The sequence below is a fragment of the Mustela nivalis genome (assembly GCF_964662115.1).
Source record: "Mustela nivalis genome assembly, chromosome: 1".
Classification (NCBI taxonomy): Eukaryota; Metazoa; Chordata; class Mammalia; order Carnivora; family Mustelidae; genus Mustela; species Mustela nivalis.
In genome coordinates this window covers 101,490,539-101,514,683 of record NC_139020.1, presented here as the reverse complement: position 1 = coordinate 101,514,683, position 24,145 = coordinate 101,490,539, and the positions used below count along the sequence as shown (strand labels likewise).

General features: G+C 33.7%; 1 protein-coding gene and 1 long non-coding RNA gene across 6 annotated transcripts in view; one reads left to right on the top strand and one right to left on the bottom strand.

Annotated features, from left to right (window-relative positions):
- The first annotated feature begins 406 nt into the window (after positions 1 to 406).
- LOC309871613 lies at positions 407 to 3,479 on the top strand. Its single transcript, XR_014315376.1, has 2 exons — positions 407 to 1,471; positions 1,514 to 3,479. It is a non-coding gene; the product is annotated as an uncharacterized lncRNA (long non-coding RNA).
- FXR1 (FMR1 autosomal homolog 1) overlaps positions 3,353 to 24,145 on the bottom strand; it is a 59,062-nt gene continuing 38,269 nt past the window's right edge. Inside the window, exons 10-18 of one of the 5 annotated variants that reach the window (XM_082744685.1) lie at positions 22,922 to 23,031; positions 18,475 to 18,561; positions 17,036 to 17,093; positions 16,886 to 16,948; positions 11,536 to 11,739; positions 9,588 to 9,788; positions 8,793 to 8,873; positions 5,219 to 5,310; positions 3,353 to 4,426 (exon numbers count right to left, since the gene is read on the bottom strand). In XM_082744685.1, coding sequence (XP_082600811.1) covers positions 4,256 to 4,426; positions 5,219 to 5,310; positions 8,793 to 8,873; positions 9,588 to 9,788; positions 11,536 to 11,739; positions 16,886 to 16,948; positions 17,036 to 17,093; positions 18,475 to 18,561; positions 22,922 to 23,031 — 1,067 coding nt within the window. In that variant the 3' untranslated portion in view covers positions 3,353 to 4,255. Of the gene's footprint in view, positions 4,427 to 5,218; positions 5,311 to 8,792; positions 8,874 to 9,587; positions 9,789 to 11,535; positions 11,740 to 16,885; positions 17,094 to 18,474; positions 18,562 to 22,921; positions 23,032 to 24,145 lie in introns of all 5 variants that reach the window. The other 4 variants (XM_082744683.1, XM_082744686.1, XM_082744684.1 and 1 more) reach the window with 4 other exon arrangements.

Genomic DNA, 24,145 nt, shown 5'->3' with positions numbered 1-24,145 from the left:
TGAAAAATATTCTTGCCCTTGCTTTTTTTCTGTCTTTAAGATTGCCTACAACATTGGGAATGTCTGGGGTTAGGTACACAGAAGCTCCCAATTCTGTACACCTATATCTACAATCTTCAGATTATCAGAGGAAGAAAGAGGCAAGCCAAATGGACTGGTAGACATCCTCTAACAAAGATTATAGCTTGCATTATAGCTTATACCTTATTTGAGTACTTGAAGTAGTAATATGGAAGGTACAGATGATTCTTAATCTAAAGCAATCCACTGATAAACCCTTCTTACAAAATATATTTCCTTAAAGAATGTACATCCCTCATCAAGAAATAAGGGATTTATTTTCTGGATGATTAGGGTCTTGCTTGGATTTCTAGAGTAGATGATCATACTTAAAAATGTATTTAGAAGTTTAACTATTATAGACTGTGATTATTACTTTATTGCAAATCCTGAAATAAAACCCCAATATTATCAAAGGTTGTAACTACTTTCCATTCAAGAACACTTCCTAATAACTAAAAATTGTGAAAAGGAATCACCAAATTCACTATACCAGATATCCTTTTAAAAGGTATTGGGGATCCAAACCATTAAACAGCAGATAAAGGAAACTAAGTGAGGCTTCACACCAAACCTCTTTTGCCTTTTGGAATTTTGTCAAACACACAAATCTGGTTCAAATTCAAGTTCCTTCAGGCCTTCTAGAAAATCCAAGTGTAAAAGTCTGCTTTACCCTCATCCCAACAGTCATCCAACACAGGACTTACTTCATTATAGCTAGTTGTCCATTCATCTGTCCTTATAAACTAAGCTCATTGTAGGCATAGCCTATGAGAAAACTAGGTTGGTTTCAACCTCAAAAAAGGGTGTATCTGTGGGAAGACAAGTGGTACAATTTCCCAATCTAACTGCAACATTTAGTTTAGATGCCAACTCTGCAGAGATCTTTCTCAAGTTACACATTCAACTCACAGAAAACAATACCTACAAACACTTGTGACTTAGCATGAAGATGATGGATCCCAGCAACAAAAGAATGGCTGACATGGAGATCTGGAATACAAAAAAATACCAGGTACTTTGCCTCTTCCTCACTAGCTTATTGTCCTCTGTTCTTAGATTACTTACATATACCTGTAATTTTTTTTTTTTTTTTTTTTTTTTTGGGCGCAAAATCATTCACGTGACCTCCCTCAGCCTGGTTCTAAGTAATGCCTGTTGGGTTTTCATGAACTCACCAGTTTGATGTGCTGCTTCTCAACTCCACATTAAAATACACAACTACTTAAAAACTGGTGGACTCCTACTATAATTTTACCAACAGTGACTGAGCTATCAACAAAACCCATTTACACCATTTTGCAAAAGTCTTAAGCCCACTTGAAGCTTTAAAAAGGTGATTCCAGGGCACCTGGCTATCTCAGTTGGGAGGGTATGTGACTCACTCTCAGGGTTGAGAGTCACACACTGGGTATAGACATTAAAAATAAAAACTATAAAAATGAATAAAAAGGTGATGCCAAACAAAAATACTAGCATTCCCAAGGTTTCAGGAAAAGATTTTTGCCCCCATGTAATCTTAATAAACTTGTGTGACTTCACATAAGTATAATGAACGTGAGGGCTGCACAAGACCTTTACTTTTGATTTTTTTGGGGTATCTTTTAGCATGTCCTAACTTACCAGTAAGTTTTCCAATAGCAACATCTTACCTACTGGTGTAGTAGTAGCCAAAAAAGATACACCCCTCAAAATAATTGGAAGACTACCGGATTCAAAAATGGTTACTACCTTCAGGGAGTGGGCCTTTTCACTTCTAAATCAAAGTATATTGTATTTACCCCATGAAAAGCCTATTATAGGGAGTGTCTGGTGCTCACAGTCAGTTAAGCATCCATCTCAACTTCGGCTCAAGATATGACCTCAAAGTTATGAGCTCAAAGCATCAGGCTCTGTGCTGGCCCTGTGAAGCCTGCTTAATTTTCTCATTCTCTCTGCTCCCCCCTCTTAGGAAAAAAAGGCAAGCCTATTATGGTTCTACAGTACACAAGCCATGAGGTTTAGTCACTTATAAATAATGAAATCTTGATACTTCTTTCCTAGAATATGGTTACTCTCCTGAAGAACTGCTTGCAACTATGCCCATTTTCTGAGATGGTTTTACATTACTTTCTCAATAAAATAATCTTTATGAAAGGATATTAGTAAAATCTATTCTACATGAAAGAAAACGAGAAATCATTTTTTATTTATACCGTATTTACCAATTTGGAAATTAATTCTCATACCTTATAATTTATCTATAACCCTGTTACTGAAGAGAAGAAAAAAAGGCTAACAACTGTACTTCTAACCTTTAATGATTTAAAAAAGGTGTCTGTGGGTTAAGTTTTTAAAAATCAGGGTATGAATTATTTGATACTGTTACTCAAAATTCAAGAACTGCCCTATTCATACCACATCTTACTTATAAATTCTGTTACTAGGGTTTAGGAAAAAGCATGTTAATACCATCACATCTTAACTTCAGTGATAATAAATTTGAGGTCGGAGTTATATGGACACTGTCCTGGCAAATACATTTTTAGCAGTACCTTGAAATGTCTTTCAGTCATTATAAATTAACTAAAATCACTCAACAGTTTTATGTATACAACAAAGATTATGCACATAAAAAACACTTTTCAAATACCAAATGAGAGAAAGGACTGTCTTTCTTGCTCAGTGGTCTATGTATTTCTATTGCGGGGGGGGACCCTCCACTGTAAATCCAAATGTAGATTTACTTTACCCTCCAGTAAATCCACATTTGATATGACCTCACATACATCTGCATAATTATTTTATCATTGTTACTCTGAACACACTTTATGTAAAGTCTTTATCGTCCTAAAATTAAGCCATGTGGCTAAAATACATACAAAAAATACAATCATTAACAATGACACCCTTCAAAATTACTTGAGAATCAGAAACCAAGTTAATGGTCTACTATTTAAAAACTGCTCACCATAATTATTTTATAAAAATAACTTTTAATAAATTATCAAAGGCAAAAACAAAATTCTGGATTAACCCCACTGCCTTCCAAAAGTTGCCTTTGATAAGATTATAAAGACTTAACTAGTATCAAATGTATGATCAATTCCCTAAGCCAATCTAGTCTCACAAAGTTTTAAGTGCTAAGATTTCAAAGGATGCATTACAAACTGATTAACCAATTAATATGTTACTACTATTTATGAGCAAGTGTAAATGCTTTTTAAAAAGCAATCTACTATTCTAGACTATTACTAGCTCCAACTACTTTGCTACATTTGGTATAAAAAGTAGAAAGTTAAAAATCAGCAAATGGAAGATCAAAGTTTATTTACTACCTGCATACAAAAACATATTGCACATCAAACAACCAAAATCAAAAAAAAAAAAAAAAAAAAAAGAGAGAGAGAGAGAGTAAAGAAAAAGAGAAAAAAGGAAAAGATACTCTACTGAAGACTAACATGTACTTCTATACAGAATAAACCTCCTGGAAATGGATCTTTTCAGTAGTTCAGGTTATGTCTGAAATGGACATGACTAATTCAGCTTAGTGTTTTAACTAAAGCTATGTTTGATTTTTAAATACTGTACACTTTAATAAATAAACCAAACAAAGCCTCAATGTAGAACAGTCACTGCCAATATCACCCAGTGTCCCTGCAGATGAGAATTTAACAAATGTATTCCAGTGGTCTGCAGATTTTCCTCCACATACAGCATTTAAAAAACACATTAAAACAGACCAGTTTCCAGACTAAACTAATGGAGAAATTACAATTCAGTGCAAAATATTTTAGACTGCATTTCATTCTAGTTTTCCTCAGGTGAAGAAGTGGTTGCATATTATTAAAAATGTAACAAAAGCAGCTAATGCTTTCATAAAGAATATTAAGTTAGGGATCCCATCCCTCCCACCTCCCCCCATCTCTGCCATATTTGGAAAACAAAATAACATTTCCTATAGCCAGCAACTTTTTTTTAATGTTACATATACTATTCTCAAGGCACATCTGATGATATATTTTATAACACAGTAGGTGTCAAAGTATGTTTAACATATGATATCTTCAGGATCCCTCCCCTTTCTGAATTCCAAATGGAGGAACTGAAAGTGCGATGTAAAGACTGGCGATCCATATTCTATCTTTGGCAAGCTTGTACAAGCACTATTGTAAAATGTAATGTAAAAGAACTGTAAACTAGGAACTTCTTCAGTTTATGAAACACCATTCAGGACTGCTGCTTCTTGAGTGTTTTCTTCTTTTAAGGTATTAATCTTTTCTTCTCCTGGAGTACGCTGTAGCTTAGAAATTTCATCGCCAGAAGCACTAGTTGGGCCATTTATTGCCTTTTCTGAAGGACCATGCTCTTCAATCACATCTTTTGCCTGCCAAAGGGAGACAACTTTTTCAACTTCTTTATAAATGAAATCTACAGCTGAGGAGGAAAACAGCTATGTAAACATTAATTAGCTAATTATTTTAGTTTCATAACCACATTGGATCAAAGAATTAAAATGTTAAATTTTCAAAACATATACCAATGTATTCCACCTCTTTGGTCTTTCAACTTCTCTCTAGTACCCGGCAGTGCTAAATTACAGAATAATGTACTTGTTTACTGAAAATTGAACCTAATTTTAACCACTGGAAAGCTCACCATGTAAAAGACATAAAGTTAATACACCCCAAGCAAATAAACACCTATTTTACTCACCTTTTTTTTCTTGAAACTCATTTACATTTCAAATCCCTTAAAGCATTTAAAGAATTGAAACTTAAAATGTCTACATCCATCACTGAGAAGAGGTATATATAGCCTACTGCTCCCCAAATTAAGCCAACAGTCTCCATGCCCAATATCTTTGGGTAAACTGAATTTTACAAAAGCTATTTGGAATTTTAAATGAAAAGTATTCCAGGCTCAAGCATGCATATCTTCAGTTACCTGGCGCCAAGAACAAAATCAAGAGTAGTCTTTAAAGTATTATTTGTCCAAAAAAATAAATAAATAAATAAATAAATAAAATAAAATATTATTTGTCTAGTTGGGGAAACAAGTGATCGATCACACAATCAGTTAAAAAGTAAAAATAAAGCTAAACCATACCAAAACAAAACAAAACAAAAAAACCCAAAAAGCAAAAACAACAAAAACCTACAGGTTAAATTCTCCTTACCATTTCTTTCTTGTTTTTAGCCAAAGTTTCCCTTGGGAGGTTTCTTTGTCTGCTCTGAGACTCAGCTCTAGAAATATAATCTGCAACTGTGACTGTTGAAGATGAGAAAAAAATTACAGGTGTTGAAAAATATTTCTAAAGTTTATTTATGGATAAAGAGTAATTTTACTTTTAAGATAAACTGATGGTGGGTAACCCAATTTCAAAATTTTAAGCTGGGTACCACCTCCAACCAAAAACAAAACTTGAAAAATATGTGTGATTTAGTGCTGACAACAGAAAATTCCAAGCTGGAGATCCAAAGCAGCCTAGATTTAAGTCTACTTTCACAGAAATCCAGCCATTGCTTCTGACTGACTCTACAGTTGTGGGATAAAGTTTGATACAGAAATCCACAACCAGGAATAGGAAATGCAGCATTCTAAGCCCAGTGTTTCCAATTCTCAGTGGGGGAAAAAAAGGGGGACATATCTGGTGCAAATCATGGTGTGCTATATATATACTTCGATTTGAAATTTTCATCAGATCTGATTTTCTCAAATATATTTTTTTTGTTTTTTGTTTTAAAGCCTAAGTAAGCTATCAAAGTGTGGGATTTCATGGTTCCTTTTTCACATTCCACAGTAGAAACCCTTCTGAATGATCCAAAACAAAAAGCTACAAGCCAACTGAAGATGGCAGACCACCACCCTAAAAATGTGGACAATGATCCTGGTGGGAAAAGTGCCACCATTAATTCAGTAACCACCTCTTCCCTGCTTTGACAATCTTTCAGGGGACTGACTGAAGTGTTGTGTGTTTGCAAGGACATAGATGGCAATAGTGAGACTAAGCAAGCTAACACTCTTCTGTCAACCCAAGTGCAACATCTCTGTTCTACAGTACTCTGGCCTCACTTTACACATCAAACTTTTCTCTTTAGGACTTACAATTTAGAATTCATAATTTGAAGAAATATCAAAATAATCGCTCTCTTTCAAAGAATTCTACCAGAGACTGGAGGAAAATCTCTCATTATATGAAATATCATTTATTTTAATTTATGGGATGAGAGCAAGTTAATGTAAAGAATGAAAACTCAAGTAAATTTTAAAGTATTTATTAAAAGTCACTAGGGGAGAAATGGTCCATCAGGTTTAAATTATATGAAAATAAATAATTTTGATAAAGAAGCAGGATGGTATTTACAATTCATTTTTTGTGACCACGAATTAACATACTGCTTTTTATAAGATCCAAAATTTTCTGAGACTAAATGAATCTTAAATTTCAAAGAAACCACTTAATTCAGAATACAAATCATTTATAAGAAATAGCACCAAATAAAGATGTATCCTGTCTAAAACTGCCTCTTTTCTTCCAAATTGTAATTTAGAGCTTTAAAATAAAAATCTTCACATAAATCCAGTTAATTCACAAATACATTTAGTAATAGTTTCCAAAACTGGGAAGAGAAATACTATCAAATCCATTTCATTATTATGTCTACATACATGGTAGCAAAATCATCCTAGAAATGATTTCTAGTTTGGGGAGCACCTTAATGAATTGTTTCTATACTTCAGCCCTCAGTGACACCTGAAGAACTCAGCTACTTGGAAACCATGCTGCACAAATTTATTGCTAAATTGGAGTATGTGACAATTCTTAGAACCCTTCATCCACTATGTACATGCACAGCATAATATACTTTGACATGGTTATCAACTAAATTAAGAGGCACTTAGCTGGCAAGGTAAAAAATTACAGCACCCCTCTGCCATGAAGGGAGGTACAACCAGAAACAAACTAAGGTGACTCAAAGCCTGTTTACAGCCAGTCCTTATAATAACAAGCCACTTGAAAGGGCATTAAAGATTAATATAATACAATTCCTAGGAAAAAAATACAGTAATCTGTGCAGCAAAATTTGGACTGCTGAATTTCCTAAGGGGCCCAACTAAATTAACTGGACACAAGTGTATATAGTCACTTTCTAAGTATAATAAGGAATATTCACTGCTTAATTTACACTAAAGACAACAAAAATTTTGAGCAAATGAGAACAAATGAAATGACTGTGTATATAAGGGAATGTTCATATTTTTAGATGAGGCTACTTTTCTAGAAGTACTGACAGCAGCAAGGAGAAAATGATGCACCTGTTCCATCAATGCTATCTTAGGGGGCTTTTAGGGGAAGGACAGGGAAGGCAGGCAAGAAGACAAGGATTTCTGAACAGGAGAAGCAACAATTCCAAAAACAGAGTAGAACAGGAATAAATTTAAGTATGGAACAAATCACCAAATTATTGGATACTCCAAATTACTCAAGTTTCACTTAATATCACACAGAAATCTCTCTGCCTCTTCTTTAACACCACTATGTTTTTTATGTCCATTGACTTGGTAATAAACCACCATCCACCTAGTTAACAAAATTATGTTGTTCTTTATCCTATGTTAAGCCCCAAACGATAGTCTGAACTTTCTTATTTATAAAGTTCAGCAGTATTCACTGCCATGCCAACTTTAAACAGTGTAAATATGACCTCTTGATCCAAAGATATTTCTAACACTATAGAGAGAGGGAAGAGAAGGGAAAACAGTAAGAAACATTTTCTGGAAACTTTCTATTTTTGACAGTATTTAATTCCTTTTAAATTTACAACTATCTTTAAAACATAAAGTTTTCTTCAAGAATGGGAACACCTTTAAACCCATTTCCCAAATGTCTCTACAACCACTAAACTTAAAATATTAAAGATACTTGAATTTACATTCTTTATTTGGGGAAAACACATTCAAGAATTTGCTTTGGAAAGAATGCAGAAATTGATTAGTTTAAAAGGGGTTTATTTTTGGTGCACACAATTTCTTCATTGTGAATATACACGTGATTCTCTGTATACAGGAAATGGAATAATGTTCAAAATAATATAGACACAGCAAACAAAGTTTCTTTGAAGTTACGAAAAATTATGACTACTTAAACATTCTAAAACTAATAAATAAGTACTATTAATTTGAATAGTTAGTAGGTGTAAGGGAAAAGGCATCACACTACAATAAACAAACAAAACATAACATGCATTCCTCTTATTAGAAAAAAGACACTTTCAAGTATTTATCTCATTTATACTTTTTTTCAAACTGTGGGTATTACAATGCCCACAAAAATGAGGTGCTGAATTCAGATATAGTAAGCGGCACCATGCAAAAGTTGCCCCGTTTTGCCAATCAACCTCAATCACAATCTACAAGAAAGTCCCTGGGATGGCAGGCCCAAACTCAAGTATGCAGAATCTGCCAAGTGGACAAAATAATGGTCTTCGCAACAGTATTTCCATGTAAAAAAAAAATTAAGACACAACATTAGTTCAATTAGGTTACTAAAACATTTACGGAGTGAAGGAAGAATGCATTTTCTTAAGAGAAGTAGTCTTATTAGTTGAGTAAAACAATTTATGCAATGCATATCTTGAATGTATATGCACACATGTGTACATGTTAAGTGTAATATATTTAGAAAGCAGACACATGACATTTTTTTCATGCTTGTGACCTGGTGTTGTCAACAGGTCCACTCAAGTTACCTGGCTGTCTATCTTCTGCCTGACCCCTGAAACGACGCCTGCGGCTACGATTGCGTCGCTGGGGTTTTTTTTCACTATCATCTGTAATTGCAAAGTTTACCATGAACTATTCTGACAAAAACAAAAGCAAAACAAACAAACAAAAAAAAACTTCTTTCCTTCAAACATTTAAGAATGGGGAAAGAGAACTTTCTAATTAAACAGGGAAGATAAAACATGCATTACCGACAGGAAGATAATTTTGTAGTTTTAAGCATTTCAAATAGATTAAAAATGGAACTATCATCTGGAAATTAAGAGGGTTTTAAACTCTTAATTGAACAAAGTCAACAATTACCATCATTCAGGAATAAAGTCTTCCTTTCCAATACAATTCAGGTTTTTTTGGTTTTTTGATTTTTTTTTTTAAGCAAAATTAACATTTTAGCCCTTTGGAAGTTAATGTCTACTCATTATACATACCTTCACTAGTGTCATTTATAATAAATTTTAAAGAGGCAAGCTGAAAGCCCAATTTTGGTTTAGGAATAATAAGAGTATTAAGTGCCTTGCAGTTTGAATATCCATACTTAGTTAATAGCATCAAAGGGCACTTTAATAAACCCTTCTGATTTCCAATTTAGCTATACAAATCTAAGAACTAGACACTTCAGACACAAAGCTATCTATCTTTGTTGAAGTAAATACTAAGAAAAATTCAATATGCGAATTGCATTACGTTTTTTTTTTTTTTGAAAAAAGCATCATACATTGATATTATACAATAATGTATCTTTTCCCTAAGTGCTTACATACCTAGCCCATTTTCATTAACTGAAGCTGTATCAGATTCAGTCATCCCATCCATGAGAACAGCATCTTCATCAGTCCTTCGTCTACGAGACCGCCTACGACGGTTAGTACTGTGATGAGATTCGCTGGCATCAGTGTCTGCAGTCTGATCAGATTCTGTATTATCAAGTAAGCTGTATGGATTGCTGTCTGGATCTTTGAGCACTATATGCATGTCAGAGGCAAGAAATATTTGTTTAAGAGAGCTGCAGTCATTAGCAATGTTTTGATCTATATTGAACAATATCTATTAATGATAAAAAAAACTTTAATTCTCCCCCTATATTCTGTATTCAAATAAATGTTTTCTGTATCACTATTTTCCCTGGAAAATAACAAATATGAAGAACTTTAATGGCAATGAAAATTAAAGCAGAAGATGAACAAATACCCTCAGCTTCCTACCATTTCTTGGACTTGTTTTGAAAATGTATTAGGAAATAAGTATATTATTATATGCTACTTTTGATATTCACATTCTTAGTTAATCCTGCCCAGAGGCTAGAGAAATGAAAGTGAAGAGAAATATTGAACTTTGTCTCCTTTATGGAGTTCAACATGTCGCTGCTTGTTATGTTATGTTCAATGTTAATGAACCGAAGCAATCAAAACAAGTCTACACAAAAAAGCAAACTTTAAAAAAAAAAAAAAGGTTCAAATTCTAACTGATAATAAGAAAACAGAGAAATGAATGTTGACCAGTACTCCCATCTCCAGAAACAAAAGAGTGAAGGTGGGGTAAGGTGGGGGGAGGGTGGAAAAGGGGAAGTTTTAAGATATAATTCATAAGAAAAAAAATACCCATCTTACCTATGTGCATTTATTGCCTCCACCAATCAAATTACAGAAGAAATTCACCTAATCACGATTTTTCCTTTCTAAGTTTCCTTTGGTAACAGCTAGCAAGCTAGCATCTTTGCAAAAGACACTAAGTTTATCCATTAATCATAAGCACTAGGTAAAGTACATTTATTGTGAAATTCAGCATACTACAATTTTATAAACCCCGGAAATAGCAATGTAATGTAGTAAAATATAGAAAGTATTTCCCTAAATGCCTATCAACTAAACTTAGGGCTTAAAGAATATCACTGGAACTAGAGTACCTTTTTAAAAGCCCCTAAGTTTTTGTGATTTGTTCCAAGTTTTTTGTAGTTTGTACACAAGTCTGGTGTACATTTAATTATATATATGTATGTTCTACAACATTTAAAATACTATATAAACTTTAATAGGGCATACATGATAATATTAAGAGTGGTTTCCCTTAAAGTGGTATACAAAAAAAATATGTAAAGATTGTATCTGATATAATCTATTGCACATATTGCTGACAATTCTTTCCTCTAAACCCTTATACTAAGAAAAACATTCTCTCAACTCCTGTAAAAAGTTGCTTATGCACCTCAGTTTTCAGTCTTCTAAACAGCCTTCTAGACAGCTCAATTCCTCAAATAGTTAAAAAAAATTTTTAATTTCACAATTTTTCCTGTTCCCAAAATAGTACATAGTAAAGCAAAAACTCCTCTAAGTTAATTTTCAATATTAAGTATGTAAAGTTACTTAGATCTTTCTGTGCATTAGAATTTTCTCGGTTGGTCTGGCAAACAAATATATAACCCAAATACTCTAGGGAAGAAACACACTCTAATTACATAAGCCCCCCAAAATTAGAGAAAGAAATCTTAGACTATTCAAAAGAGAGAATCAACCAAAATTTCTCTGACCTGAATATTCTAGCTAAACCTTCACTAAGAAACACCCTAGTTTCTCCTTATCTTGCCATATGCTCCATGACTTTCCTCAACGAGAAGACACTTCCCAAAATGGGTGGCCTTGGGAAATGAATTAGCTTGCATAAAGTTATACTGTTTACAAAGTAAGGATGCTGACATAGTATATAAAAAACTACCAGAACTGATGGAGGATTTGCCACCACGTGGTCCACCACGACCTCGACCCCCTGAAACACTTCTCCCTCTTCCTCCTGGGCGTCTCCTGCTGTCACGCTGATGTCGGCTCTCCCGATCATCTTCTCCTGCCAATGACCAATCACTCAGCTCATCTTTACGCTCAGATTCTGTTTCAGAGGGGTTAGACAGCTCAGAGTTTGTACCTTGGGAAAGAGAACATAGGCCAATTAGATTCCAATTTTTTTTAAAGGGAAAAAGAGGAGTGACATTTTCTAAAATTATTTCCTACAAATCATTATTTTAATAACCATAATTGGCTGATTCAAAGAAAGCTAAATAAAAATTGAGTCTGAAATTTACTAAGAAACAATTACATGTTAATACTGCATTAGTAATACAGAATCTACTAGTGGAAAATTAAAAATTGGTTTGGATGTGCAGAAACAGAGCCAATACAGTATTACAGAAAACACACAAAACTTTACATATATAATATGCAAATGCAGTTAGTATGGGAAAACAGTAAAACAAATTTGGCCAATTTACTGTTTTAAAAACAAATTAGTATAACAAAACTGCTACCCAATATTTAAAAGCAGATTTAATCGTATTTAGAAAAGACAACAGTTTAATTGTACTACTATGCTCCCCCATTATTTCAGTGATTCTAGGAAGCACATTTTTCACTCTTAACATCTCTCAAATCACAATGCTTCTTATAACTGATGGTCTCTTATAAACTTAGAGTGTATTTTTAGTGGCTGTACTTAAAATAATTGTTTTACGAGCAACTGTGGCTTAAATTAGAATGCACTATGTGAAATTACAAATTTTAAGAATGCTGAGAACACAACTTGAACCTGACAAAAGAAAAATTCATCACGACTCTAAAGGTTGACAGAGTATTTCTAAGGTTTCAATGACCTATTTTAATACTGACCTTTTAAAAATTTAAACAACGCAAATATTCTGTAAAAGCCTGCAACATCATTACTAGTATATCACAATTAAAGTGCCAGATTTAGATACTGCAATACTCACTCCTACATCTAATATTTAATTCTGGGATGCCACTTCCACCCCTTCTTATCGTGTATGTCCAAATCCTTCTCCTTCACAGCCCAGTTCAATTCCTAGTTTAAGACCAATTTAACTGAAAACAGACCTCTTCCCTCCTTTTATTTTCTTAAAAGCAATGTGTGTCTATCATATAATGTTGTCATGTGTTGTCTTCCATTTTTTTCCCCCTTTGGATTTACAACCCACTTGGATTTACAACCCACTTGGTATTTAAAACAGTGGACCTCTAAGTGCCTCCAGACACCTAACAATGTGCATAACAATTCTCTCTTGAGAGAAATGAATCTGCTGCATGATTTTGAAGTTCCTTTGTTTATCTCCCAAATAAAAGTAATTCCATGTTAAAGTTCCCTACATTTAAACTCCTACCACTTGATGATGAAAGTAAAACGTAAGAACTCTTCCAATGTACTTAAGTAGTATTAAGGTACCCAAAATAAAATTTAAGTTTAACAAATGAAGGAGCCTAACAACTTCTCTTCTCCTTTACAGGTAATTCTTTTTTAAAAAATATGGGTGCAACCATTCAACTATATAAAAATGATTAATACACTGGAACTATATTTTAGGGAAAAAATATAGCAAGTTTCTAGTATTCCCAAGTGTCTGGGGCTGAGGATCTCACAAAAGAAAATGAATCTCCCAAACATTTCTCTCTTTAAATGACAAAAAATTTACTAAATGACGTCGTGATTTGTTAGAATAATGGCAATTTATCATTTCAAGAGTCATGAAAACACCTTTTGGAATGTGTAAGAAATTTCTCAATTTACTGACAAGTAAATGATAACATTACCAAAATGTGAAGATATTTCATTTTTAAGATTTTTACAAATGTCCCTATTTTATTTTCTCCAGAAATAGAGCATAATATTTAACTCATTATCACAAGCAAGGAAATTTTTGCTAAACTTTAACCTTAATCTATTATTCTAAATACTTAGGGGAGGTGGTCTAAAACATATATAGATTTCGACAGATAAGACAGATACTAGGGGCGCCTAGGTGGCTCAGTGGGTTGGGCCTCTGACTTAGGCTCGGGTCATGATCCCAGGGGCCTGGGATCGAGTCCCGCATTGGGCTCTCTGCTCAGCAGGGAGCCTGCTTCTCCTCATCTCTCTTTCTGTCTCTCTGCCTATTCGTGATCTCTCTCTGTCAAATAAATAAATAAAATCTTAAAAAAAAAAAAAAAAAGACAGATACTAAAGTCAAAAACAAAACGGGCTAATGAACTGGCTAATGTTCTTGTTTTAGCCGTATTTTAAAAGCTTAAATGTTTCTGGAATGGCAAAACGACTTGGCATATATGATAAGGTTAAGGATACTGAAGTAGGGGAATTATGGATTATTCAGGTGAGGCCAAACTAACCATATGAATCTCAGATGCAGAGAACCAAAGAGAGAGCAGAACTCTGCAGACACTGGCTTTACAAGACAAGAGGGAGGGCGTCACATGCAAAAGGAATGAAGGTTGTCTCTAGGATCAAATTCTATCCTAGAACCTCAAAGAAAGACACACAGCCCTGCTGACCATTTTAGACGACTGAGGGTGCCTGGGTGGCTCTCAACTGGTTAAAGTGATTGCCTTCTCTCCGATGATGATCCCATAGTCACAGGATCAAATTCCACATCCTGCTCCCTGCTCAGCAAAGAGTCTGGTTCCCCCCTGACCCTCTCCCATTCTCTCTCAAATAAATAAAATCTTTAAAAAACAAAAATTTAGCCCACTGAGACTTATGTTTGACTTCTGACCTAGAAAACTGTAAGATAAAAAAATTTATGTTAAGCCTTTTAAGTTTGAGATTTGTTAAAGCATCAAAACACTGATGAAATCACTACAACCATCTCTTAATTTTATAAAATATTAAGTTCATGAACCCCAAATTTTTTTAAAATAGAGCTCTAAAATGAAAAAAGAAAACAGCTCTAAAATGATTCACGAACCTAATCCAATTTTTAATGACTCTAACAAATAAAAGCTGTTTTTAACAGAATTGTATATCAGATTTTCCCCTCTCTGAAACTTCTAAAATCACTCCTGAAGACACTTCACATCCTTTTTCAACGTTCACATACATTAAACTTAATAGCTAAGTACTATATTTTATCAACTTCAACATGTCATCCATTTATTTTAAGACTTATTTTGTGTCTTAAAATGTTGCCCATTAACTTTAAAGCATCACCCACTCTAAGGAAAATACCAACTTCAGAGCACTATGAACAAATGTTTCTTTCTTTTTTTTTTTTTTTTAAGATTTTGTTTATTTGATAGACAAACATCACAAGTAGGCAGAGAGGCAGGCAGAGAGGAGGAAGCAGGCTCCCTGCTGAGCAGAAAGCCCAACCTCGGGTTGGATCCCAGGACCCTGGGATCATGACTTGAGCCAAAGGCAGAGGCTTTAACCCACCTGAGCCACCCGGGCACCCCTGAACAAATGTTTCTTACACAATTTAGATATTATCACCTAAATATCCTGATATTAAGTAGGTAAGAGATGATCTATAACCAAGTTCAAATGGTTTTTCTCTCAAGCTCACTTAAATTCAATAGCTATTTCAAGAAATATAACAAACACTATGACCAGTCTGCAAAGTTTCAGAGGTAAGAGTGCCATCTACTGAACAACTTGCATAACCTTCTTCAATCCAGAGGTTATTCCTCTACCACTCATTACAACTTACTAACTCATAAAAATTTTATCTACTGTCAACAAAGGCATTTTGCAAAAAGACTGGCCTCATCAGTAAGCTGACTTCCCACAGAGACTTATAGAAGTCTTCAATGAATTCATCATCCTATCATCGAAAAAGCCAAGTATGATTATCTGTACTATTAATTTGTACTTCCAGAATCATTCACTATAATTTCTCTTTAATTACCAATTAATTGTCAGGGCGCCTGGGTGGTTCAGTCATTAAGCATCTGTCTTGGGCTCAGGTCATGATGATCCCAGGGTTCTGGGATCGAGCCCTGTGTCAGACACCCTGCTCAGCGGGAAGCCTGCTTCTCCCTTTCCCACTCCCCCTGCTTGTATTCCCTCTCTCACTTGTGTCTGACAAGTTAATAAATAAAATCCTTAAAAGAAATTACTGGTTAATTGTCTTTTATAGTAAACGTATTTTCAGGAAATACAGTAGTACTTCACAATTTTCTGCCCTTCAAATGCTAATAAGCACTTACTTTACTAGAATGTTGTTTTCAAGTTTCAATAGTTAACTTTAAATAATAAAAACTATCAAGAAATGAGAACATGGCAATATATGAAAGGGAAGGTATAATTAACCCTTCAGCTACACAACAATGAAAGGCAAATTTAATATAGTTCTGGAATCACTAGATGATCCTTAAAACATGAAATCTGGGTGTGCAATCTGCACACTGTAAGCTTTGTTTATCCATTTTTCCCTAAATGCCTTCTATTTTGGAAAACACTTATGAATTATTTTTTTCTAAAGCAGTTATCATGAGCACAGAGGAACGGAGAAAAGAGAAGGAAAGAGAAAGGGAAGGTAACAAGGGAAGACAAAAATCAGGTCACTGCTAAGATCCAACTCCAAATGCAGAAAAATGGAACAACTCCAAAGCTGAAGAAGAATAAGTGAAAATTCAGGATTAGAGAATTGTTGACCACCACCATCCACTGGCCCCTTCCTACACAGGCTAGGGCCCCATCCTCATAGTGAAATACATTTTAAAAAAATATTCATTTATAAAATGCTAATTTAGTTCTGGCTTTTTAAAAAGCCATTTTAATGAAGTGTTATTTCATAAAATAATTCCAGATGTGAGATATTTATATTCAAAACTGCTAAGTGAGCCAATAAAGTGTATTTTATAAAGCTAGTACAGATGTACTAATAACATTGGCACACTGATTAGCATTATTTTTCATTATTACTTTCCTAGAGAGTAGGCAAAAGATGATTCCTACCAGCATCATCACAATTACTAGGTTTTGATATGTACACATTTTTGTATACAGAAATGCCACCTAGATTTACTCTAAATACTTAGAATAAAAATGATCACGAACTGCCAACTTAACAAAATGTCAATGTTTGATCTCATTACAAAGTGGCTTGGAACATCATATACCTTTTACTATCATTAACATAAACTATGCCTTCACTACCATAGATGTATCTCAAAACTATCTCCTGCCCCCAAAGCCAAGACAGAACAACAAACTAAGTAACACTGAGCAAAAAGTTTTGAAGTGTCTAAACTAAAACAACTAACAAAAAAAAAAAAAAACTTTTTTTTACCATAACCGGAGGTGTAATTAGGGCCCCGACGACCTCTGCCTCTTCCACTATAAGACCTAGAACCTTGTACAGAAGAGACGGTACTTTCATCAGTGGCATATCCTTTTTCTTTTTCAGGCCCTCTGGTGGAAGAAGGTCTGAAACCCATACCAATCTGTCGTAGCTGTTCATCAATCTGTAGGCGTTCCATTCTTAGCTGTTCTACTTCCTGTAATAAGCAAAACAAAAAAGGGTAAATATTCTTTGTCATACCATTTTCACCTTCTTAAAACCTACAGTTAAAACTACACCCCCTACCAATGAAAGAAGCTGTGATCTGGGTCAATTATTTGTTAAAATACAACTGTGTACCTAATAAATACAATTCACAAGGTGATCTGCTGACTCAATTCACTGAATATTTACTGAATACCTTAGTAAGCACCGAATATGCTAAGTGCTACAAAGCATACAATATAGAGAAAAACGAATCTCCACCTTCAAGGGTTATGTTTAACAGACAAACCTAAAAGAAACTATCTTTTGGTGCTTACACAGAAGAATAAATGGTTTTTATGCTAGAGCAATATTCACAGTTCGAGTTTTAGTTCTGGCACAATGACTGAACAGACGAATGTTTTATTAATTAGCAAATAATTACATGATATTACCAGACTCAGCCCTCAAGAAATTAAAACTCTGATAAGTGAAATACAGGTGCCATGTATGAGAGGGACTATTAACCTACTTTTCCATCAAAACGGAGACACCTGAGATGTGGCCTAGATGAATTAGGAGACTTGGTCATTCAGAAACCGAGGTCACACAGAATATGAAGGTAAGATGATGAGACCAAAGCTCCTGGCTAAGAAGTAGTAGAGTACTGGAAGATAAAGCATGGGCTTTAAAATGCCAAACTGAATGGAGATTATAAACATGAGTTTTAAAAGAATGACATCATCATGTGTGCTTTTAAAATATTAACATAGCAGCAATGACAGAGTGACTAAAAGGAAAACCTACTAGAGACAGAGGTGCTGAGGGTATCAGAAAAGAAACCTAGTAATAAAAGTAGAAAATGACAATTCCAACTTTTAATAATTTATGGGCCTTTTTTTTATTATAATCTTTGCTCTTTAGCAACTCAAACAGATTATCTTAAAAACAATGGTTACGAATTATCAAATGATGGCTATGGGGTACCACCTCTGATCAAATACCAGTTATGAAGAAAGTCCATCTTACTCCCTGACCTATTTGCATTTAAAACATCAAGCTAAAAACAAAATGGGTTTCAGTATAACACACATATTTACGTAAGGTGATGACAGTCAAACTACAGGAACACAAGTGAGACCGTTTCTTAAACAGTAAGGAAAGAATGTAAAAGTTCAGAGAAAAAGAGGAACAATGTGCATAAGACCAGTAATTTTATTATGGCAACAGACCTTTTATTCCTAAATTCTCATATAAGAGAACAGGGTAAATCTGAAGCTGAACTAAAAAAATATTTGATGATCTGAAATTTAATACAAAATTTAATACAAAAAATTGATGTAATTTAAAGTTTAACATATAAAGCAACAGTGATAGGTGAACAGTATACAAACCTTCAAATAAGCAATATGATACTCTAAAAGAACTTGCACATTTCCGATGCTTTCTTTAGTGCCAACAAATACAAATGGAACCATACCCTGTAAGAAAACACAACATCCTCAGTATTTCATACTTTAACGAAGTTCTAGCCTGAATTTCACATATGAATAAATAATTTGGAAAACTTTTCTAATACAAGGGATTTATAATTAAATACTAAAATTCAAGATGTAAAAATAAACTAAGGGAAAAAAATCAATAGAATTTAAAATAGGTTTTCAATAATATATTGCATTTGCCCTACAACTTAAGCATGCTGAAAATTTAAATTACTTTTAAAATACCAGTTAACATCAGATTTTCTAATTTCTAATTCAGTCCTTCTCCATATATAAACCACCTTTTAAAGAAATTTTCCTTAAACTGGTATAAATGTATAGACCAGACAGATCACCTGGTAGTGATGGTTTTAAAAAGGTAAAGCACGTTAGACAGGTTATCCTTAATATGTGCTCACATAACAAAACTGTCAATTATTATGTGCTGGAAGTAGTGCTTCCTGACCATTAACAGAAGTGCCACAAACAAACATTTACACAGTGTAAAATAAAGGAATTACTGATATGGGCCAATATTTAGTCACCAATATTAAAGCAAATCAAAGGATTAACTTCGCTCAATTTACAAAAAAATACACTTCTAGCTTCCTAATGGCTAAGGAAAAATGAGTAAAGCCTAAATAAACTCCCCTAGTTCCAGTGTTTCTCATTTTCTTAATTCTACAGAGGAGTTCCTAACAGCTATTTTAACAGATTGGCTTAAGAGGGCATGAAAAAAAAAACTCTAAGTTAAGCTTAGGAAGAAGTCTTGACCCTGTCCTCAGTAAGTCATGGGCAGATAAGAAAGAATGCAAACTGAATAAAAAATGAAGGAGGGGTTTAAAAAAATAAAAAGATCTAAAATGTTTTAAGCAGATACCATATTAATAGGAGTATATTATTATTCTACACCTGTATCTAATTTAATAGTCATCAAAAAGTAACTTTAAGAAATACTCCAATTTAAAAAAAATACTGAATTATGCATAGCATTAGTGGTATCAATGAAAAACACAGGAATATTAAATAGAATTTGGATTATGCCACCCCAGATGTGGAAACTTAAGGGGAACTCCTAAGAATATTATTAAAGTAAATGTTAAATAGAATTTTACCAAGTAGGAAAATCATTCCAGACAGATTATCTGCAAGGAATAAGAGAAATACAATGCACCTTGACCCCGAATTTGAGATGCTATCACCAACAGTTACCTCCAGAGAAAAGCACAGGTAAGAACATAACCTTAAAGACACAGTTTACAAAATATTTTAATGGTTACTATTGAGCCATAATAAAAAAATTTAAAGAGTGATTAATACTGAATATACAAATTTGTGTCTAAAAGTTATTTCAGTGAAATTTCTAGATTTTTAAAAAGATACTAATAACTGATTACTTATATTTAATAGATTGCACTGACATTACCAACTAGCACTTCAGAAAAATAAAGCAGGATCCCTGGTTTCTAATATCTTACACCCCCCCCCCAAAATTCCCATCGGGAGTTAATAATTGACACACTTTTAAAAAACCTGGAGAATGAAATATAAATGGATCTCTAAATGATCTATATGTAGGAAATATCTTGCCAAGCAGGACAAAATGCAGAAAATCTTAAGTCATACAGCAAAAATCTAAAAACAACCAACAAACCAAACAAAAAAAATTTTAAAAATTTATATTGGGGGAAATAAAGAAGTAGTATTTGTTACAAATAAAAAAAGACTAGCTTCCTTAAAATGCAAAACTTCTAACAACTTAGTAATAAAGACAAAAAATATGCAAGAGAAGCTGCTTAACAAAAAAATTCAAATGTCTTAAGCACACAGAGACACCTTTCTGGAATGGTACTAATTAAAACTCTCTATTGGCAAGTATGTGGAAAATAGACCCATTTCTGACACTAGTGGAAAGAATGTGTGGGAAAACTAAGGTCTAAAAATTTAAATGCCTTTTACCCTTTGATCTTTTAAAAAACCCACTTCCAGGAATTTACTCTCCAGTGAAGGGATATTTGCTGCAGCCCTATTTTTAGCAGCAAAATAAAGACATGAAAAGGCAACCAACAACAGTCTAAATTCTATCAGACACAATGGAAACAGGAGAGATACATATACAGGACATGGATACACATTTACATTTGTATCAATACAAATTTAAATACAAATACAAAATACAAATTTACATTTACATAGATACACATATACTATACCCTAACTTTTACATAAGCATATTTCTTTTAATGAAAAACTCAAATCCAATCTTAAAAACAGATTGAAAATATTGAGCAACTGTACATACACGTCATTGGGCCAGAGAAAAAGAGAGTATGGGAATTCAGACTTTATTTCTTGGTCTCAGAATTCATAATGTGGTTTGCTAAGATAACAAAAAATTTAAGGTTGAGAGAAAATCATTAAATACTTAATAATATAGACAATAACTGCTATAATACCTAGGTGGGCAAGGTCATCTCAGGCTAAAGGTGGTCACCAAAAACTTCAGTGTAAACAAGCTATCAACAGTCTGTCGGGGGACTTTAACAGCTTAAATTATGAAATGGTGGCCCCAAATAAGTGAATAACAACCTTCAATTTTGTTTTAATATGCAATGTTGTGAAAATTTTTAAATTTTGTATATTAAGTTTCCAGCTTCTCTTAATATCGAAAAATACAGCAACCAGATTAAAGCTAAGCAGCATCTGCTTCTTTTATAGAAAGAGACCATGTATCTTCTTATCCCTGTATCTTGCCTTGTATAGTCCAACCTGCTTCATCATTTAATAATCAGCTTGGTTTCTGTAAGCATTTAAGTTTCTTAACCCTGGCACAGAAATGTGGGTAACAATAACCAAAACTAAAAATAGTAAAGTACACGAAAGTTCCTATTTATGAAAAAAGACTTCAAAGAATTAGCTCTGCAACAAGTGTTAAATACTGGAAAGCAACTAGGGATACATCAATCTAAGAAAAGAGCAGTTACTCGTATTAAACTAAGAAATTTTTAGTTGACTCATGTAAGGCCCTGACCAATAAACATTTGATATTCAAGCCAATTTTATGGAGTAGTTGTATGCCAAATGGATCACCATTCTTTTATACATTAAAATTAGGGGGTATTAGAGGGGAAAAGTCTGAATTTTAATGACACCTCAATTTTTTTTTTTAAAGATTTTATTTATTTATTTGACAGAGAGAAATCACAAGTAGACAGAGAGGCAGGCGTTGGGAGGTGGGGGGGGAGGGGGGAGATGCTCTCTGCAGAGCAGAGAGCCTGATGCGGACGGAACTCAATCCCAGGACCCTGGGATCATAACCTGAGCTGAAGGCAGCGGCTTAACCCACTGAGACACCCAGGCGTCCCTATACCTCAATTTTAATACTCCACTCAAAGGCAAGAGGAGGGAGGGTTGCTTTAAAAGTAAAGGTTACTTGAGATTTATGGCAATTTTGGAAGCAGTATAGGATGAAACCAACCTCAGCTCCAAGTACTCACTTCTGTAATACTAAGTCATGTGTTTCTCTTCATTTGTGTTTTTTTTTTTCTCTACATTCCAATTAAAAGGAATAAAGGAAGTGGCTCCTTAATAGGCATCTTTACAACATCCAATGCTTAATATGAGTTTATCTGGGCTAGATTTCTGAACAGTTTTCATTCTCCTAGGGAAGACGCATTCTTTCCAACAGGCTAACGAGCTCTCCAAGCAATAATCCATTGGGCAAAACTGAAGCTACTTCCTGAGAGATCATTTGGGAGAAAATCCTTGCCTTATATTCATTCACAGGCATACAAAGTTTAAGCTACTGGAGATACCGAAGTTAAGATATCCTTAAAGTTATGTTTGAGGAGTAAAGAACAGCATTGGAACATGTGAAAAGAGACAGGAAAGGAAATTTCAGAAAGTTGCTGTCACAATTAATAGCAACATAAAAGGTTACAGATTTCAATTAAGAAATGATCGGTGTTTTCGGATTCTAAAAAAGGTTTAAGTACATGGTTATTTACTAAGAGTTCCTTTATAACAAACTGTTTTGTTAAGTACAAAACTTAAAATTCTCAAACTGAAACCACTTTATCAAAAACTGGCTTTTTACTGAAGTACTGAGAAACCAACCAAGATCTCACAGCTCACAACTGAAAGAAGACTTGTTTTCTTGAGCATGGAAAGCAGTATTATAAGGAACAAAATTTTTTAAAAAAGAAAAAAAACAACAACACTGCATCAGAGACTAGATATAACTCCCCAAAATATAAAATAACATTATTAGGTCAGCCAGGAATAGAACAGTTTACCAAAAAAAAAAAATGAAAGAAAAAAAAAAGCAAGCAAGACAAATTAAATTAGACATAATACTTACATCTTCTCTAGGTAGTTTATTTTCATTGTCTCCTTCAATTCTCACCCGAACCACACCAGATTTGTCCACTATTTCCTGAATAACTTTGCCATTTTTTCCAATTACTTTTCCTTTAATAAGAGAAAAAAACATAACACTAATTTAAAACCAGTACTGGTAATCCTTCCAATACCAGCCCCAATAATTTGACTTGCTATCAAATTTAAAAAACAAAACAAAGCTCCATCTTTTTACTCTCAATATATTCACCATGAAAACTAAGAGGAATTTTATCCTTGATCTGAAACTTCCTTCTCTTCAGAATGCCTAAGGCTATTATTAACGAGGACTGGCAATGCTGCTCACACAAGTCATTTTCCAAGTCTAAAACATTTTTTTTAATGTGCTCTACATCATTTCTGTATTTTTAAAATATCAATGCAACCCATTCCAAAACTTGGACATTATTTAAAGGCAAACGAAACACTTATTTTGGCATTAATCATACCAATTTGTTTATGTATTAAGTTAACAAATTCAATCTTGCTTTCATATTCAAGTTGCTACTCATCCACAACACATCTATAACGTAAAGACACTTTTAAAATGAATACTCCTCAACAAAATAAAATGTCTGCATTTAACATTCTTCACAGTTTTTAAGTACTTCACAGCTATACAAATACATATAGTATATATATGGTATGCGGTCTTCCTAAATATGAAATATGATACAGTGACATAAAATCCAAATAATTTACCTTCTCCACACTTAACATTTAAGTGTGTCAAAGAGCAGTTATTAAGTATCTTCTAACTAAAAGAGAAACTAAAAGGAGGGTAGAAAATTCTCTTCCCCTTAGGAACTTAATTCTTACAAAGGTAGCAAACTTGTAAAAATAGCAAAGCAGTACTAGACAGTGTTACCAGGTAACAGAAGTAAATATTCAGGTAACCTTCCCTGTATGAAATAGATGTATCCCTTATAAAGGTTATTAAGTCCAAGCCCCTCATTCTTCTTTAACTAAATCAGCAGTCTATTTCCAGAGTAAATTAATTTTGGTTGAAAGAGGTTAAAATGGAAGTTACTCCTATCACATTCTTGAGAACATAGTTTCCATTAAAGAATAAGGGAACAACAATACTAAGAGCAAATGGGTCAATACAGCAAAGACACCATTACAGGATTTTCTATCCCTATTCTCAAAACTCCTTCCCCATTAATAACCCTAAGTTTAAAAGCAG